The sequence below is a fragment of the Astatotilapia calliptera genome, chromosome 12 (genome assembly GCF_900246225.1).
Source record: "Astatotilapia calliptera chromosome 12, fAstCal1.2, whole genome shotgun sequence".
Lineage (NCBI taxonomy): Eukaryota > Metazoa > Chordata > Actinopteri > Cichliformes > Cichlidae > Astatotilapia > Astatotilapia calliptera.
In genome coordinates, this window is record NC_039313.1 from 19,775,705 (window position 1) to 19,796,253 (window position 20,549).

The window sequence follows — 20,549 nt, forward strand, 5'->3', positions numbered from 1 at the left end:
GGACTAGAGCCTCCTCACCAGCTGGCTCAGAGTACTTCACTGTCCGAAGGTGTCCAGTCAGCATTGTTATAAGACCCGCAGCCTGACATTAAAAAAAAAAGAAAGAAGTAGTGACTTTGGTAATCTTCCCCTAAAACAACAGACTTAGAGGAATCGCACAGTTTTGGATGTAATACATTTTCAAATCAAATATACTGTACTTACTGGAAGCAAGACCTGGCACAGGCAACCCTCAGCACACACAGACACACACATTTTATTACATGTCTTGACAGCTGACGCAGGCTGTGAATTTGAACCAGAACTGTGAGGCGCAGAGGATAATCCTAGCTGCTCGGCGGGGAGTGGAGGTTTCCTGTTGAATGACAGGAAGCTGTAACTCCCCACAGATTACTTATTTCCATTTCGGAGCAGATGATTCACATGTTTTGAAAGGTTTCAGTGATGCGTTCATCGCAGTTTCTCTTTCGAGGTGATTTTTTTTTTTGTCATTCCAGCATGGTGTTGCTTTGCTTCTCTGGTTTTCTGTCATGCTGTGGTATATTCCTAATTTTCTGCACTTGTCTTTCTCTGTAGGAAGGTTAAAATGACAAGGACTGGCTAAGACTAGAAAATGACAGGATTTGCATAGAAAAAGCAAAATAAAAAGAAAGAAAGAAAAAAAAAAATCAAGGCGTTTTAGACCCTTGTGCCATCTTTTTGCAATGCACAATACAACACATGGCAGATAACTGTAGATGTGTTTAATACTGCCCAGGCTCTTCTTGTCTGCTACACGATTTCTTTGCCTTGAATGCCCGTAAATTGTATCTTGCATAAGATTAAATAAAGTTAAGTGTAGGTCTGACATCTAAATTAATCTAACTAACACAGAGCAGCAGTTAAAATCTAGGCAACTTATTTGAAACCATCTCCGTTCTTTGCAAAATGTTTTTCTTTTGCTGCAGAAAAAAAAGTGATAAACTACTGTTGATAAGTGGTTAGATTACACCCGGTATTACCACCTAAATGCTTTCTTTAGATCCCTTTTGTGAGTTTCACCTTCCTCTCAGTAAAAGAAATGCACCTGGGCTTGTGTGTTGAAATGGGATTCAGCTCACATTCTTCTCCCACAGCCTGTTCAATCTGTTCCAGGACAATAATCACAATCCATTTGACTTTCTTCCCTCTGGTATTTTAGCTCAGCTGCGTTAGACTATCCAGGACCTTGCAAAGGTAGACAGAAAAGAAATGAGAAAATAATGTTTTGAGCTTTTGCATGTTTACCTTGTTACCAAGCCTTTCCTTGCTCAACTTTTATTTTTCCCCCCAGAAAATTTAAATTTAAGAGATTGCAGAAATGTATGGTATTACAGCCCTTTTCTTTTGTCCAGCACGCATCATTTCATCTGTTGCATCTGATGGTGGAACGGTGGATTACAAACTTGGTGTAAAATTGTTTCTGCCCTTGATCGATTTTCAGTCAGACCTACTTACAGACAGCCATAACTCCTGAAGACAACAACTAATGTTCTATCATCAATCGTAATGTTATCAACCAATTTTTCCCATATATGAGACAATAATGACCTCTCACTGAAGACAATGTTACCAGAACTCATCTTAGAGTTATTCATCGCTGCCTGCTGTTTTCAAATTAGTTTTCATTACATGTTGATGGAGCGGGACTTCCCCCTTGGGCCACTCTAATCCATCACATCTCTCTATCAATGACATCCGTGTCTTTTTGTTTTGCTCTCTAGGTAGCAAATTCACCGGCACTTCTAAACACATACCTACACACAGATGAGATGCAACAAGTCAACAGATTTTCTTATATCAAATTCGAAACGTATCCGTGCAGTATGACTAAAGCTGAATCTAGTATAAAGTGGTCAGCAGTATGAATGTAGATGAGCGGTGGAGGTGGACAGCAAAAGATGGAGGCTAAATCAGTTAACCAGTGCTTCTATCTCCACAAGACATAAGCAATTACCATCAGTGTCCACATCTGTTATAATCTGGATGAAGATAAGCAGCAGACAGTTGTTCCAGTGTAATTTATAAAGGAAAGCTGATGCAGCAGGTACCACATCCATATATCAGACTTATATATGGGACAATATAACTGGCTCATCTTGCTTTGCAAATAAAAAGTTGCTGGTTCAATTCTACAAATTCCCATTGAGGCTGAGTTATAACTCAGCCTCAATGGGAATTACACTACAATGGGAATTACACTAGATGTTCTTCCTATAGGAAGAACATCTAGTGTAAAATTCAACTTAATGAGCGGCCCCTTGTGACAAGAGAGCAGCTGGAAGTAGCTTTTTGATGCTGTCCTCTCACAGATTTAGCCGAGTAAATTTTTTAACAGAACTAATGAGGACGTAATTTAACAGTTGTGTCATCGCATAGTTCTTCAAACGGTCTCAGGATCTCGGTCTGCAGCACATGTAGCAGAGCAGCAGTACAGCTGAGGAGGTGGAGTCAAGCCGTATGTCCTTGTTAAGTAGTCACTAAACAATGACCCTGTTGTTTTACCTTCCCTTCTTTGTGTGGCTTCTCTCCAGGTTGTCCGACTTCCTCCCACAGTCCAAAAACATGCTTGCTAACTGGCGGTTCTAAATTGGCTCTAGCTATGAACATGAGTATGAATGCTTGTCTGCCTCCTTGTGTTAGTCCTGTGATGGATAGAGCTGTCTAAGTCACCTGCCTCTTACCCAGTAACAGCTGGGATAGGCTCCAGCCCCCCTCATGTTCCTGAATTGGGCAAGCAGAAAATGAATGGATGGATGAAGTTCATAATTTAGTGTTGGGTGTTTTTACCAATATTTGTCAATATCAGTGTGGGCAGTCAAGAACCCATTGCTTAGTCAAGCCAAGTATGGCAATGGCCATGTTTTTGGGGCACCCTCCTGTTTCAAATGGTAGTCATTGTTTACAAATGCAGATTATTTCTGAAACCTAATAAAAAGTCAGTGTTTGACACACTAATTTCAGCAAATGTAAGCACTCTTTTGTTGTCCACACACACTGCTTACCTTCCTGCAACGAAAGCCTGATCAAACGTGATTGGTCAGTGGAAATCAGACTACAAGCAGAGTGGTACAAAAATCCCTTACCTTGCCTATAGACTCTACATACAGGCCAGGCAAAGGCAAGACAAAGTCCAACACTGGCACTATTCTAATAACTACCACGAATAGTAGGCTGTATTTACATGTAGCATGGGATCTTATTAAATTCACATCTATTGTTTGTACATGTAAATGTCCAAAGCTCAGGGAAAACACCATCTTTATCATGCTTTCTGTAATAAAAGATACTGAAATCCATGAGGATCCGCATGTGTGTGTGTGTGTGTGTGTGTGTGTGTGTGTGTGTGTGTGTGTGTCATTCTACTGTCCCGTACATTAAGCTAAGTGCTCCTCAGCTCTACAGCAGTAGTAAATGGAGTCTTATGGCTCGGGGCTTGGAGGGGGCTTCTCAAGTCCAGATCAAAAGCAGAGTGTGTCCCAAACCCCAGGTCACTGCTTCTGTGAATCATCAAGTTCAGAGGAAAAGGATAGAGGCTTTTCTTTTTGTTTGTGTGTCTGAGCGTGTGCGTATGTGTTCCCCTTCACGTTTTTGTGTTGTGCATGTTTTAGTACACAGTGTGTGGATCATTTAAAATCTTACTCTCTGTCATTTGTCCTGAACATTATGCATAGCCAGCGTTACAAACATGTCACGGTGCACAACCAGGCTGTCCTATTCACTGCACGTCCTTTGTATTAACAGGAAAAGCGATTGATTTTAAAAAAAAAGTTTTTGAATAATTGTCACGGTCCGCTGTGACGGACCGAGTGGAAAGTGCGTGGAGGACTCAGGTGCAGACACGAGTGATAAGGAAGTGGACTTAAACAAAAGCGAGCCTTTTATTGTGGCTGATGAATACAACAGAAGCAAACCAGAATAAGGGCAGCACAAGAGCAATAACTAAACAGAAACCTAAACTGGGAATAAACTAAGGTAAGGCTATGACTTGGAATATAATAGACCGGGCATGGAAACACGGAGGGTGGGAACACAGACGACGCGACACAGACTGTACGAAACACAGAGACTAAATACACATGAGGGAAGATCAGGGGAAGTGGATGCACACGGGGAACACAGGTGACACTGATAATCATAACAAGACACGGCAGGAGTGGACGTAACACCGATGGGAGATGGGCAAAGTAAAGCAGGAAGTACACAGAGGTTCAAACAGGAGGAGAGAGAGCACGGGGAGAACGCAGACATAACGGGCTGGGGAAAACATAGAATAAAGCACAAAGAGAGACGAGGGCTCATAAATACACAGAGGGGCACACAGGGGGTAAGAGTCACGAAGGGAAAACACATAAGGAACAACGTAACAGATCAACCCAGGAAGCATGGCCTAAATAAAGAACAAAATACAAAAATACATGAAAACTAAGAATACTGGGCCCACATGGCCCAGGACCATGACAATAATGAAAGTAAAGAATTAGATGCACTGGATGTAACACATCAAAGAGCTTGCTTGTAGATGTTTTCTGCAGTGGACGGTGTTCTGGTGTCTCACTGGTTTTGTTGGTGTAATTTGCAGCTGCAAACGATGTGAATACTGAAAAGCTGAATATCCCTGTGCTTGCATCACTCTGTATTTTCCTTCTTTCCCCCCCTTGCCTCATTTTCTCCAGGAGTCACTTGCGGGTAGTATCTGACATAGCAGCGAACTGTCAGTTGCTATATCATGCTTAATCTAAAGATCCTCGGTATCTCTTAACAGCCTGTGATCGGTTATGTAATTATTATAACGGGACTGCACACCCTTTGTGTGGTGTTCATCAATACTATTAGTCCCTCTGTGGTCGTTAATGAGATGAAAGAAATTAGCATTTCTCTTGCTCAAACTGCATTGGGAATTCAAAGCCTTTACTCACTGCTCAGGTTACTTCACACTGTCAAATTAAGCTTAGCAGCTTGCAAATAAAGTAAGAACCAGCAATGGGATGCTGAAATGAAAATAAATGTGAAACCTGAATATTAAGCAAAATTGTGTACAGCAGTTAAGAGTGTATTTAGATATGGGATCGATGCTAAAGTGTGAAACCCTTTTCCCATTTGTGTTGTCTTTTCCAGAGTAACCTGTTCATGAAGCAGTAGTTTGACAGAGAATGTGACAGAACAAGAGAGACAATCAGAAATTATGACCTGCACTAGTATGAGCATCTCTGGCTCCCGGTGCATGGCTGCAGGTGATCAGATTTCAGTGTTGTATCATGTGTCCGCTGAGTTCATTATGCTGGAGTTGTGCCTCTGCACTCCTTTAAGGAACTTCAGTCTTACAGGAAAACACAGTACTCCTGGCAACTGAAAATCCGCTGCAATTAACATACGATTTATCTGCTGTGCTCTTATTGGTGATCATCAGGAAAGCATGAAGATTTTGGTAAGGTACCCTTAAGGAATCCATTGAGTATCACTCACAGGGGAATCACTTTGATCAGATCCCCTGACCCCATCGTTGTTGCCCTATTAGTGATCCAAGTGAAGACTGGTCAAGAGCTGAAAATCAGTTTTACAATTTGTCACAGCACTTCTTTTTATTTTAATGCACCTTATTTTGTAAGGTAAAGTTCATGGTTTGAAGTTCATTTATGATTCATTTTCTTGATTTAAACCCTTTCATAAAGCTCTCCCTTGCCTGATTAAATCCAAAATCAAATCAAATTGGGTAAGATAATATGGTGACAGTTGATGCCAGTAAGACAACAGTGTGTTAGTGCAATAAAAAGGGTTGAATAAAAAATGTATTGGTGATGTGGACTGTGTGCGTATTTGTGTGTCTGTTTGGCTTCATTCTCAGTGCCGTTTGTTTGTTGAACTGGCAAATATACACATAAACTACTTCACCAAAGTTCATGAAACCTGGTGAAGAGGTGGGGTATTGGACAAGGATTAAGTTAATTATGGTTCAGATCTGTTAAAACTGACAGACAAGCCTTTGGCAGGGGTCCCCAGTACTCCAGCTGTATGTGTGAGTCGCTGAATTGCCTCCCAACAAGAATAATCAGTAGTTCCCAACATTTGTAGAACTTCAGATTATTTTATTGTTAATCTATGTTATTATTCAGTGGGCACTGATTGTTTTCCCTCATAATATCACAAACATCAACTACACAGTTTAAAAACAAATATGAAGATATCATTTCTACCAAGTGTAGGGACGTGGGGGAGTGTTAATCTCAGGGTGTGTAGTTAGTGGACTGTTGTTTTGGTTTGTGAATTGCCACTACTGGATGCAGACTTGTGTATGTTTATGTATGCATATAAGTACTGATAATGATCAAACAGCATAAAAGGTGTGGGATTGGAAAAAAACCCACCTGATACTTCGTGTTTACAATGCACTTTTTTGCAGTCAATCATAATTTTGCACCAGTTGTACTGACTATATAAACTACAGATTTTCTTCCACAGCTTCCGCATGTCCTGAAAGCGACAGACTATAAAAGTACTTTAGCGACGATGTTTGCGAATAACTTTCAGAGAGATGTGTGGCTCACAGTACGATTGTGCTTGCAACATATCGACCATTTTCTGAGAAGTTATCTGAGGTAAACGCTGAGGAGTCGGTCGGTCAGCACCACGGACAGAGGCGAGATTTCGTTAAAATGCGTTGTGCGGCTTCAGGATCCACTCTGCATAACCAAGGTGAGCTCCCACACAGCTCCACTTTTATGAAAATGGTTAACTCTGAGAACAGACGGAGGGGAGCTGAGTTGCAAGAATCTCTGCTGTTCACAGAATTTAGATGTCGGGGTATTTTTGCAACTTGTCTTTCGAAAGAAGTGGGAAACTTTCCCTTAAACATATCTTTTCGGCTCAAATGGGCAGGTGTCAACTCCCACAAGTCCTACAGTCTGTGTCTTGTAACTATCCCCCAAGACTGAGCAAGTAGTTCGCATACACACGAACATACTGGGCTGCCCTACAGTGAATGTGCGCAAACCTTTCTCATCTGTTTAGCATTCATGCGCTGCAGTGCTGCGCGTCAGTCACCTAACTAGATTGTTCCATCAGACGGAATTACCCGCATCACTCAATGAAATACAATTATTGATTACACCGGCCCTCCCTCTCCCCAACCACCACCTCTGTTTTTCGCTCTCTCCTTTCCCCGAAGTGCTGCAGCGAGAGAGGACCGCATCGAAAAAGAAAGAGAGAGGGAGAGAGAGAGAGAGAGAGAGGAAAAAAAGAAAAAGAAAAACAGTCGTGCGCCGGCAGTTTCCTCTGATCCTATTCTACAGTAAAAAGCCCACAAGATTTTTTTTTCCTTCTTCTTTTTTCTTTTTCCCGAGAGCAAAAGCAGAGTCCGGTGCTATGGCTCACAATCAGCTCGGTCCAATTTTCTCGCCATAAATGACGGTAAGTAATGACTTTTTTTTCCCACCCTGAAAACATGCTGAGTGTAAGACTTCCGAGTTAGGCAATTCTCTTTTCGCCTTTTGTATCTAATATGGGGACACACAAACACACACATACACACAGACACGTGCGACTATCAATTTATTAGCACATTTTCAGTGATATTTCTGACTAAAATGAAAGCTGCGACTCAGGGACAGGTTATTTTGTATTCACGAGTTCATGATTGAATGGTTAAAAGTTGGGATTATTTCCCTGACTTCACATTTGCCTCATATAAGAGTAAAGGCAAATTATCCTGAAGTAGGCTGCGAGCATAATTAACTAATGGGATGTAGTGGGGATTCATCCCCGGTTTCAGTGTGTCTTAGATTGTGAGATTTAGTCAAATCTATGTCAGATATACTCGAATAAAGTCTGTTTAGTTTTCCTTTCGGCTCATGAGCTGGTGTGCCCATCTTTGTGGTATCATAAAATAGTTGTCCTTGGCATGAGCCGAGCTTTTTTGGGGTTTGTTGACTGTGGACTGTTCACGCTGTACTGCAATCCAGCCACCTGCCCTGGGGCAGTTAAAGCACTCTGCACTGCCGCCAAAAAGAGGAGAGGACGCGGGAGTAGGCAACTGACTCATCCATGAATTGTACCTCAAGAGGCAGCGAGCGATTGACAGGCGCACAGCCGGTGAACTGGAAATCTGTGGCAGAGTGCTTTGTTTGCAGTCCTAACGCCGCTTGTAGTAGTCCTGCTGGGTTAACACTGAAGGGCTCCATCAGTGAAAACACGCTGGATGGAAGTGATTGCAAGCTGCAAAATTCAGTCGTTTGGCCCACTTGTCATTGTTTCTAAAAATCGATATATACCTGATAAACAAAAGTCTCTCTGAGATTCATAACATCCTCTTCCCTGTGTCTCCACTACAAGCACCCATTGATTCCTAATTTTGTTCCTATTCTGAAGTTCAACAGCAATAAAAAGATGTTTTGAGGTGGAGATAGTTTCTGTTGCACTGTTTTGCTGTATGCTGCAAAGAAGAAAGGACTCCAAAGTGTGTCTGATAATGCATGTCACAGTGTAGAAGAGAGAAGAAGGTCTGTCAGAACATTTTGTTGACTAACGTGAAAGTAGATATCCACCACATTCATCATTATTTTAGTTTAAACCAGCAGTTTTGCTCTGAAGAATCCTCTTTTTCACTCTCATGTTACCCTAAATGTGCGTGTGATTGTGGCTTGATTTATCTTTTTGTAAGCACACATATGCACCATGCAAAGGTAAAACGTCACCAGTAACTGTGTAACATATTGCATCCCTTACCTAATATGAATTGTTGCATCATTACGACCCAGCAGACAGGGTTTGGACTAGACAGGAGTGGCATGTGATATTTCATAAAGAAGATCAAACACGTATCAAGTTGAAAGAGAAAAGCAAACGAGACGACACACTTTGCTGTGTGTAGATCAGTCAGGGGTTTCTTTCTGTCTTTAGGTTTTAGGTTTTCGATGCTTGTACACTCCTGAATGCATTTCTGGAGACATTAATTGTTTCAGTCTAAGTAAGAAGAGTCAAAAGAATATAAATTATGTGAGAATATAAACAAGGAATGACACTTTTTTATAATCTCCAGGCTTGAGATAACAGTGACTGAAGTCATTCTAAATAATAACAATGGCAGCTCTTCATGTTTGAGAAGGAAATAATCAGCTTGCTGCAGACCCATTTTTGTGTATTTGTATTGATATTTTTTTTATTCATCATCTGTGATCTGTGGTGGATCTTTGAGTGCTTCTAAGCTGCTGTTTTTTTTACACTCCACGAGGAACAATTTCTCCTATACAGTACAGCCATCGTCCTCTGTCTTCCCCTTCGCTTGCTCAGTAATGGAATCAGTGTTTGATGAAATCTCCTAAGACGTCACGGGCCGGTTGGGTTTCTGCCTTCCAGATGAGGTCATGGACTCTCCGTTTTTATGGGATTACATGATGTGGCTCTGCCCACTTTAGCGATTGGACCTGCTTTTCTCTTTCCTCCTTTTGGTAATAGAGCAAACCACCGGTCACACCATCACAGTGCTTACGCACGTCTTTGAAAGGGAAGGTCGCTTTCTCCGTCAAGTCATACTTGAGAGATGGGAGGTCTTTATGATTGTGCTTCAACAGCACAAAAACCCACTAAATCTTCAAAATATTTTACAAAATGTGGGAAAAAAGTTCTTCTGAGTTAAGGGGCCCAAATACGTCCACTTCATGTGAACAAAATACACAGGTCAAAAAGGTGAAGTGCCAGTATTGTGCCCTCATAGCTGTGCCACTTTTTCCCCTCTTTTGCTTTTTATTTTCTAAACATTTTTGGAATATATTTCTGCCTTGTGCACTCTATAAAACCGATTCTTATAAAATCAGATTTAAGAATGAGAAGGAGACCACAGCCCTCGTTGTTTTGCGTCATTCTACTTACTCATTGTACTGTGAAAGAGACAAAGTCTGTACTAAATAAGCACACATATACAAAAAGGTCACTATTGATTTTATTTCAAGTACATTAAGTGTTTGCCTCCACAAGATGTTGTGGGTCAGGGAACCTGAAATCCAGGGACAGAAATTGATCCTTTTATTTTGTACTAACAACCTGCTTGTGCCTGCTCAGTCTGTTTGTCGGCCGCTGGACTCGCGGTTGATTAGTTCCAACATTCACATCAATCCTTTTGACAAAGTGCAATGTGAGTAGGAAGCCCTCACTGTGCTGATAATTGGTTCATTATGTTTTAGGTTGTTTTCACTGAGGCTGTTTATTACTATTGTCATCATTACTGTGTAATCTCGTGTAATTAATATCTTTTTGTTTTCTGTCAAAATTCACATTGCTTGGGTTAATCACTGTGCCACTTATGACAAATGTTTCACGGTAAGCAACAGCAGTATGTTTAAATGCATTAAGCTTATCAAACACACAAACTCTGGATAATAACACTAATCCCCCCCTCCTTCTGAGATTAGCTGTCCTCAGTTGGACGCATGGATAAATCTCTTGAAACACTAATCTCTCAGTTTGTCTTTATGTCCATGGCAGATGAAATTCAAAGGCCAAGTGATACTTGACCTAGCGATTTTTCTATTTTCTTTTACTATTTTAAAGAGGTCTAAGAAAAGCAGGGCCACCATCCATCATGCAGACAAGAGGTATCGCCAGAGCCAGGCCTAATTTCAGCCACCCTCTCATGGTTCAGAGCAGCACAGTATATTAGCTCTTTTTATTTTAATAGCAGGGAACAGTTACCTCTGGGGGTCCCATGTGCTGTCTGGCACTTGGCCGTTGCCATTGGGGAGTGCCATAGCCATCCAAAGTATCCAACCCCATGAATGTCTGGACAAAAGTTTTCCCAGCAGACCACTGCACTACAATAAAACGATCAAAAATATTCACTTCACCTGTCAGTGGTTTTGATGTTGTGGCTGTTGAGATGGCCAAGTGTTATGAGGAAATCAACATGCCTAAAATATAAACCTACATAAAATATCAGAGGAACTGCAAAAAATAAAGAAGATCGCGTAGAAATAAAATAAAACAGAAAACTTAGGTTAGGCAGAGTTGGTGGTTTCCCCAGCTAGAATGCGATTGCTCTTGCTGTCTCCGGTATCGGGGTCTCTTCAGCTGCGGTCAGGTGAGGTCGGTTGCCTCTGTGCTCGGGTGTCTTCTGAGCCTCATCACCACTGACAGCGTGTCTCACCATACACTCCATTGATTCTCTGACAGGCAGCCTCGTGCAGCGCCTGCGTGTGCCCGTTTTAGGTAAGAGCCTGTGTGATGGCTGACACGACTCAGTCCTGAAAGAAAGAAATGGTTCTCTGACACCTGTGAACTTTGACTTGCTCCTTGCAAGGTGTTAGCCTTCTGAGGAATTCACAATTCATTTTTACTTTTTGATGTTTTCATGCATAAATGCTCAAGGAGAGCCGTTTGGGGGAAACTAGGAAACTGATGCCACAACCTCAGCCCTTTGTATGTTATTTTTTGACAAAGGAGACAGATTGATTATGCGCGTCCTTATCTGAGGAAGCACCAGTGTCAATGGAGGCATTAAAAATTATCAGAAAAGGGAGCACGCTCGTAACCACAGAAGTTATCGTATGCGCCAAAAGGGATTAGTAGAGTCACCTTGAAACTGCGGTGTCATTTTGCCCAGTAAAATTGCATTATAGGAGCTGGAACCGGCCCTGTGATTTGTGTCCTCCTGACAAGGCTTCAGTGTTCATTAGAGGCTGTGGCGAGCCACTCGTAGTCACATGGAAACCCCACACACTGGACGGCTCTGACCATCCCCACCCTGCTCATAAATATGCACTCCATAGCATCTGCAAATGTTTTATAATAAAAAAAAAGAGCAATTCAGGGTTTTGTAATTTAAGAGAAATTTAGAAATTCTTTGATTTGTTTAACCTGGCTGATGATGAGAGCGGAGCACTCACATGAAATCATGATACATCATTTTAGCGTTTAAGCTGGGGTCTCCCTCCCATCACTAGTCTGCAGAGATGGGAAGTGGCTTCCCCGCGCCCATGTGTGTTCACACTCACTTATGTGCACGACATGTTTAGGAGTGAGAGATCTTCTTTCTAGGTATGTGTGCCTTTTGCAGGTACATATATATTTGTGCAGCTTTTCAGGCACTTTATTTGAGAATAGTTCTTGTCTGTGATTGTTTCTACACTGTGTCTGTCTGTGCATCCACTCACGGTCATTCCTCCTATCCTCCCGTCTTTACTTGGATTAAAAATGACAGTGCCGTTCCAGTTGGATCGTCGCTCCCGTTTTAATGAACCGGGTCTTTATTGGGGACAAATTGATTTTTGGGCAGAGTGTTTGTTTATTAGCTCCTGCTTTACAGAGCTGATCATGAGTCAGCAGGTTCAGCATCTCTGTTTCAAATAATCATCTCTTCAAAAACTGAGGGCAACTCATGAGATGTAGAACAAACTAGGAGAGCCTTTGGAGAACGAATTTTTATTTTGAATGGAAATTTGGGGCAATGCAGAAAAGCCAACGATTAACAGGTTAGTTAATGATAGTGGGCGGACATGATGAGCATCTCTTGTGTCTGATTTTATTTCTCTTTAAACTCTGATGCTTCTCGACTCTTCTTTTTTAAAATCTGTCTGTTGCTTCCCCTTCCCCCCTGTCTTTCAGACTGGTCCATGATTGCCACAGCCATTGTGGTTTATCTCCTGTGGTGACTGCAGACTCAAGAGTTTCCTTCCCACATCCCAAGACCCACTGATCTCACCATTCCTCTAACTCGCCTTTACATTTGCCCCTTTTCCCCTCTCTTCCCTCTTTCTTCTACTTCTTGCCACCATCAGCACCCCTGCAAAGGTCTACTTTTGGAGCCAAAATGGAGGACACTTACAATAATAGGACTTCCCTAGTTAAGGGGGCCAAGGACATTGTCAAGGAGGCCAAAAAGCACGCAACAAAGAAAGTCAACAAGGCGGTAGACCGTGCTACAGATGAGTACTCTTCTCACCGCAACTACACTCGATTCCAGGACGAGGTGGATGAAGATGAGGATTTCTACCAGAACCCGCCGAGGCAGGACGGCGAGAGCTACCCCGACAATGAGGAGGGCTCAAGTGATGCTACAGAGGGCCACGACGACGAGGACGAGATCTATGAGGGCGAGTACCAGGGCATCCCCTCATCCGCAGGAGACAAGAAGCAGGGCCAGGTGGCACTGGGGAAGCCGATGTCTGATGGCACAAAGGACCGTGGCGAGCTGGAACAGGAGAGGCAGGCGGATGAGGAGGAGCTGGCCCAGCAATATGAGCTGATCATCCAGGAGTGTGGCCACGGCAGGTTCCAGTGGCAGCTGTTCCTGGTGCTCGGGCTGGCACTCATGTCGGATGGGGTGGAGGTGTTTGTGGTGGGCTTTGTGCTGCCCAGTGCAGAGACAGACATGTGTGTGCCCAACTCCAGCTCGGGATGGCTAGGTAAGGCCCTTCTTTGTATTCGTTTTGGATATTAATGCACTCGCTTCATTATTAATTCAGCAAGGCCTTTTCTTAGTGTGTATTTTTTTCTGTTTAATTAGTTATTATAAGTCTGAAAGGCCTTTTTCTCACCTTTGAATAGAGTTTAAATAGCACCCTACGATGTACAGCTGCATCCTTTCCAGGATCATTATAAAATTAACAACTGTGCACATGTTTGAAATAAGTACACAGCATGCAAAAATAGCCTCAAAACAGCCTTGAAAAACAGGTCCAGATGTATGTGTTTGTGCTATACACAGTATGTCACTCTTATCCTATAGCAGTGTTTCACATAGATGAGGCGTTTCGGTCCAATGGTCTCCGTGTCAGGATTAAGAGGGTAGCTAATATTCCCTGTGTGCTCTGTGGGTTGAGGTGGAGTCTCAGCAGTACCAGTAGCTGCAGGTGCATAATCCATCACCACAGAGCTGTGTACAGGGGCTGACTCACTGTGTCAGTACCAGAGTGGAGAGGACATTCAATCAGGCACACAGCCCTTAGATACTAACTGCCACGGTGAGACGTGACAATACATCAACTTCACAGCAACACCTGATGGAAAACTGATACGCGCTTTGAAAATGAAGGTTGTGACGGAAAGTTTGACAAATACTATTGTACTGCTGCTTTATTTAAGAAAAATGTACTGTTGGTTGTACTTGCAGCAGAGTCATCTTATCAACAAAAACACTACTTTGTTAAAGCCTCACAAGATGTTGTGTACGCTGCACCTTCATTTTTCTGTCTCTTTCCTTGGTATCAGTGTAAACTCTTTGCTTCCTTTCTTGCCAAGCAAAGTCCTGCAGGCATTTTTGCTCTATGCTCTGCTTCTCCTTGTTCGTGACTCCATCCCTCACCCCTGTCCCTCCCCCTCACCCCCCATTCTCTGTGCTTTTCCTTTCTTCTCCCATCCTCCTCTTCCTCATCCTGCTGATTAGCCCGAGGCTCCTCCCTGTTGATTGGTGTGTGTGTGTGCATGCGTGTGTGTGTGAGTGTTTGAGCATAGCCTACATAATTACCATGACCTTGTTGGTATCCATTCGGAGTTTAACACACTAATTACACTTAATTAGAGGTAACAAAATGGTGTCAACTGATGTTTTACAGGTGCCACAGCATTTTTTTTACTTCCTTTAAGTGCAGAAATTCAAAAATGAACTTTAATCTGCAGATGAACGAGATAAGAAGTTCTGTTTTTTTAAGTTCACTGGGTAACGAGGATCTCATCTTACAGTGACAGCCTTAGATGGACTGACATCGTCTTTCAGAGCACTTTTACACCACAGCCCACATTCACTACTTTATTTTTCACACACTCACGCTCCAGTGGATGGACGTTTCTGGGGCATTTTTGGTTACCTTCTTTTGGCCAGTTACACTTTAATATGCAGACCAGGAGAGCAGGGATCTAATCAAGGACCTTCTAACTGGCCACAGTTGTCTTACCATGAAATAGCCTCTTTTTGGTGGTCTGCGGGTAAGGACTGAGGATCAGTTTAACCTGTGGTCCATACAGCTTGGTCTGTAGGTTCAGTTATCACACTTGGCAGATTTATCAGCATGTGAAGCTACTTAGGTTTCATTTAGATGAGGCTGGTTATGGTTGCATCTGCATTATACCCTCAAGGTCACTCTTCTGGAATGGTGGATGTGCACTCTCACTACACTCAGTCTTCTCAGTATGTGTTTCATCTCTGTCACAGTTGAAGTAAGTACATATTGCTTCCAAAATAAGGTCAACAGTAGAAAAATGAACCTAATCACTGATCTACTATGAATGTAGTTGGTGATTTATGTTTTTCAATTAAATTAAATTCAAATTTATTTATACAGCTCCAAATCACAACAACAGTTGCCTCAAGGTGTTTTATACTGTAAGGTAGACCCTACAATAATACATACAGAGAAAATCCCAAGAATCATATGACCCCCTATGAGCAAGCACTTTGGCAACAGTGGGAAGGAAAAACTCCCTTTTAACAGGAAGAAACCTCCAGCAGAACCAGGCTCAGGGAGGGGTGGGGCCATCTGCCACGGCCGTTTGTGGTTTGAGAAAGAAGACAGGATAAAAGACATGCTGTGGAAGAGAGCCTGAGATTAATAACAAGTATGATTCAATGCAGAGAGGTCTATTAACACAGAAATGTTACTGAAGAAAAAAACCCAAGTTTTAATTGGGTATTACAATAAATGCACATTCTGCTATATATGTGCTTTCTGATTTTTGTTTATATGCGGTTAAGTGTTTCAGAGGAGGCATTTGGACAATAGTAGAGTTAAAGTGGAGGCTGACATCCTCAGGATTAAGAAACTAAAAATTACCCAAAAATATATGAAAAATTAAGAAATTCTAAAGATTTGAAAAACCAGTTTGGTGTTTGGTTCGCTCTACCAGACTTCATCACAGTTTGAGTGCAGCTTCATTGACTCCATAGAAGGCAGAAGCAGGAGCATGCTGTAAAGACCGCTGAATATAATGGGATAATGCAGCATGAAAAAAACAGAAAATCCCAAATAGGATGGATGAGTAAGATGCTGATTCCATTACTGAGTTGAATTTGGTCCAGCCGGTTTTCCGATCTCACAGGAATCTTTTAATGTTACTTCAGTGTGAAAGATGAAGTACTGGGCTATAGGAGGGGGTGAAATACTGTAAATACCTCAAACAAGAGTGGAGGATGTGGGAAGTGGGAAGCAGGAGGGAAGACACGCACGCTGAGATGCAATATGTGGGATAAACGGGGGAAGACGAGAGGAGGAGAGATGGCTTTGAAGCAGCGAGATGACCAAGTTACATGGGAGTAATAGGAAGAGTGCTGTGGGTGGACGGGTGCAGAGAGGTGGAGGATGGTAGTATTTAGTACACCAACAGTCAAAGTCAGGGAGAGGCTTAGCTATCATCTCAGACACATCAGACAAAGGGAACCGATCACCCTCTCATTACTTATTTGTTTTCTTAGACTGTCTCTCCACAGCTACAACTCCCCTCATTTTTCTCTTTGACTCATCTCGTTTTCATCTAATAGCCACCTCTCCACCTCTGCTGTCTCTACCTCCCTCCTACTTTCTTGTCTTTTGCTGCCCTTTATCTCCCCCCCCCCCTTCACTTTCTTGTCTTTTGATCGCTTGTCCTTCCCTGGCCTTCTTTGAGTCCTGACTTCACTCTTTGTCTCCTCTAAAACTCCATCTCTACAGCGCTCCTCCCTTGTTGTCTCCTCTCATTTCCTATCGTTCCCTTTCTTTCTCCCTGTCGGTCTGAGCCAGCTGGCAGGCTGTGTGGGGCTGCGCGGTCCTGGGGCAGCTGAGCATGGCTAAACTGCAGTAAGATCGCAGCGTCATTGCGGAGATTACACTGCTCGAATAGCCCAGCTAGCTCCACGTTGTGTGGGAGAATGTGTGTGGTGGACTGAGGGAGGGGAGATGCTCGATGGGACTGAATATCTGTGCGTGGACCAAACCTGCTGTCACCATGTCCAACTGCTCGCCTTTATCAGGGTTTCACAACATCACTATTTTATGTGAATTATCACAATCTGTACTGTTAATAATGAAGGTTGGATCATTACTGATTGGGACTGAGTCATTTTTAAACCCTGCGCTCTAAGAAAGAAGAAAGAAGAAATCCTGCCTCCACTGATATGACTTAAATATGACACAAAGCTTCAATCTCATCTTCTGCGGAGGTGGCAGAAGAAGGAGACACGAATCCGGTCAAACTGACACGATGTAGTACAAATGTGATTACACGCTGCTCAGTGTAAAGGAGCTGTTGACAGAGGCGCTAGGATGAAGCTAAAGTAAATACTGTAAATAGGAAGGAAAGCACAGAAGACAGGAGAGAGGAAACTGGAAAGCAAAGGAGGGTGCAAAGCTGGGGGAAAGACAAATGGGGGGGAATGGTAGTAATGCAGGGACTCACAGCAGGAGGGGGGGATGGTACAGAAAGGTGCCACAGCTGAGCCGCAGCATGCACCAGGGGTGCTGCTGCACGATAGCATCATCATTATGAATAAAGCAGGATGGGTGTTTTTGCGCGACGCCGAAACAGTTTGCACCGCTAAGAGCGAAGAGCATCAAAGCGTGAAATCAGAGAAGAGGTCGTGATGCAGCTAAGCGCTCCCACGGCTCTCAGGGGGCTCCTTGGTGTGTGACAGGGCAGAAAACACTCCACCAGGGCCTTCCCCATTCTCTCCTCCTCCTCACGCTCTTTTTCTCTCACCATATCTGGAAGTGACTGAACTCTCCTCCTGCGTTACATATCTCCCCCCTCATTACTTTTGGACGTATATTGGTGCTCGATCCTCAATTCCCTCTTATTTTGTGTTTTCTTTTCTTAATCTAGCTTCCTCTTGGCTATTTTAACAACAACAAAGGCAAATAAATGAATTTTTAACAATTTAACGAGCATCTCAGATTTACTCCTCAATTATCTGTGTTTGTGTGTGCAGCTTTGCTTTACTCTGTATGTGTGTGTGTATGTGTGAGGGTGCCTGAGATTTTGATGAATATTTATTATTCTTGGAGATGTGTTTTGACATCTCAACATACTGTCACAGGGCAAAACCTTTTGCTTCTGTGTGAGAGGTCTCCTGACACACTGTCATCTTCTGATGGTGCTCAGAGTCTATACGGGTCTTCACTTCTAAATTTAGCTGTATTTCACAGTGTTATGCATATACAGCAGGGCTTCACAGCTTTAGATACACTGTAAAGACCAAACCATTCAAATAGTTAAACATGAGTTTTTATTGAATCTTCTGAAACATTACAAAAAATACATATAAGTATCAGTTTTAATTTGTATAATTTTTTTTTTTTTTTGCCAGATTTGGCTTGTAGAGCTCTCAAAAACTCACTAAAACCCATGTATCCAATATGATACACTTGGCATTTGGGTTAGGTATATATTAGATATATAGCCTAAATGCATCTCAGCAAAAAGATGCAAATCTGCATCTAATGCATTGTGCCCGAATTAAAATGTAATGTCTGGCAAGTAAAGCCCACCATTTCTGGGCTTTCATAGCGATCAAAATTATCTTTAATAGATCCTTTTTGGAACATGTGTAGAAAAGAAAAAAAAATCTAAATTTGTTACCTTGGAGCAAAGAGTTCTTCCTGTCTGACTTTCTGAACTGCATAAAGTGTGTGTGACTCACTAAGAAGATGGATGTTGCACACTACTGTCCATGAACAACTCACAGGCTACTCTATTTAATTTAAATTTTGCAGTACTGCACTATTGTATATTCTTAAGTCTTCTTTTCGGTTGTTCTGTATGGTAGTCCCTAGAGACAAAGCACGTACAAACTAGAGATGGACCGATCCGATATTACGTATCGGTATCGGTCCGATACTGACCTAAATTACTGGATCGGATATCGGAGAAAAATAAAAAATTTAATCCGATCCATTAAATATCACGAAAGCACCTCACAAAACTTGCAACACGTCGGAGCAGTATGCATCACGTGATAGAGCGGCTGTGGCATGCGGGACCTGTCGGTGGTCTGGATAGCATGTGGAGCTTCGCTAGCAACCCGGCATTTCATCTCCGACAAAGTTATCCCCGAGAGAAGTAAAGCAAGTGTGTAAGTCCATCTCTGAATGTTTGTAAAGCATTCCTGCGTTAAGCTTACCAAACGATATATGGAGCGGCTGCCTCTTCTGGCTGCTACTTGAATCATGAAACTGCTTAATGATCAGCTGATCGGCTTTTCTGTCGCGAGTCCGTCTCTCTGGTTTGTTTTTGGCCCACTTTGCACCAGAAAGAGGAAACCAGCGGATAAACAACAGCAGCACGTTTAAGCTTGATCAGCTGTTGTTAGAATTTATTTATTATTACTTTTTACTCGAGGATCTTTTTCTCCGTAGCTGACGGCTGGTAACTGTGCAGGGGCGGATCTAGCAAAGTTTAGCCAGGGGGGCCGACAGGGCATTAACAGGGAAAAGGGGGCACAAAGACATACTTTTCTTTCTTATTCTCATTTAAAATGTCTAGCTTTTAATAAATAATTATCCGAATCTTACACCCAAAGTTTTAATTTGATGTAAAATGAATAGAAGTCAATTACTGTATATAGTAACTATAGCTATAGTACTTTTTCCTTTGGGAAGGTACCATCTGTGCAGTCTGCAATTTTGTTGAAGAAAGATGTTGAATCTATTTAATATTTCTTGAAAAATAATTGATTTCTGTGCATTTTTTTTTCACACTGCATCAAATTAAGGTTGATTACGTTGATTAAGCATCATGAGGTGGAGCGTGAGGGGTGGTTCCCTATTTTTTATTTATTTATTTTTGTGTTTGCTGGGAGTTGGAACCCTATTAGTTAGGTTGCTTAATATTTACGCTAAGTACTCTTTAAAATACCAGAATAGGGAGGATGGTGTAGGTTTAAGTTTATTAGATTGATCAGTATTGCTGAACTATGAAATATTTTTTTTTTGCATACAGGTATAACAGAATAGCTTTAGTGTAGTTGTTGTTTTAAACTTGAGTATGAAGTTATACAAAATGCAGCAAGATATTTAAAAAAACAGTTTTGTTGATTAAAAAACATTATATCGGATTCATATCGGTATCGGCAGATATCCAAATTTATGATATCGGTATCGGTATCGGACATAAAAAAGTGGTATCGTGCCATCTCTAGTACAAACTCCAAAACATGCACAAACTCCAAAACACAACAGAAGTGCTCCAGGACGCTAGGGGCAGTGTTGAGGTTCTCTCTGAGCAAAGCACACTGACTGTTAGCTAACGCCAGATTTGACTCCACCGTAAACTAGGTTGACCAACCGTCCTCTTTTCCCCGGACATGTCCAGTTTTCACGTTCAGTCCGGGGCGTCCGGGTGGATTTTCGAGTTTGATAAAAATGTCCGGGTTTTCCTATAGGCCGACAGAGGACCCATGTGTGTAACGTCATTTCTGATGCTGCTTTGCGCTTGTTCTGCGCTCACAGACGTGACAGACAGCGCGCAGCAAAGTGCCTATTATATTATCATTATAATGATGTTTAAAAGATCCCAAAGCGCAAGTGCATCTTTTCAGAAGAACTGCAAAAGACATTTCTCTTGCACCGACCCAGTACTGG

The 20,549-nt window shown here is 42.2% G+C and overlaps 1 protein-coding gene across 1 annotated transcript in view; it reads left to right on the top strand.

The window, feature by feature from the left end:
• Positions 1-7,047: 7,047 nt before the first annotated feature.
• Positions 7,048-20,549, top strand: part of sv2ca (synaptic vesicle glycoprotein 2Ca) — a 28,614-nt gene continuing 15,112 nt past the window's right edge. The window contains 2 exon segments of the mRNA XM_026186084.1: positions 7,048-7,425; positions 12,610-13,409. Coding sequence (XP_026041869.1) covers positions 12,815-13,409 — 595 coding nt within the window. The 5' untranslated portion in view covers positions 7,048-7,425; positions 12,610-12,814.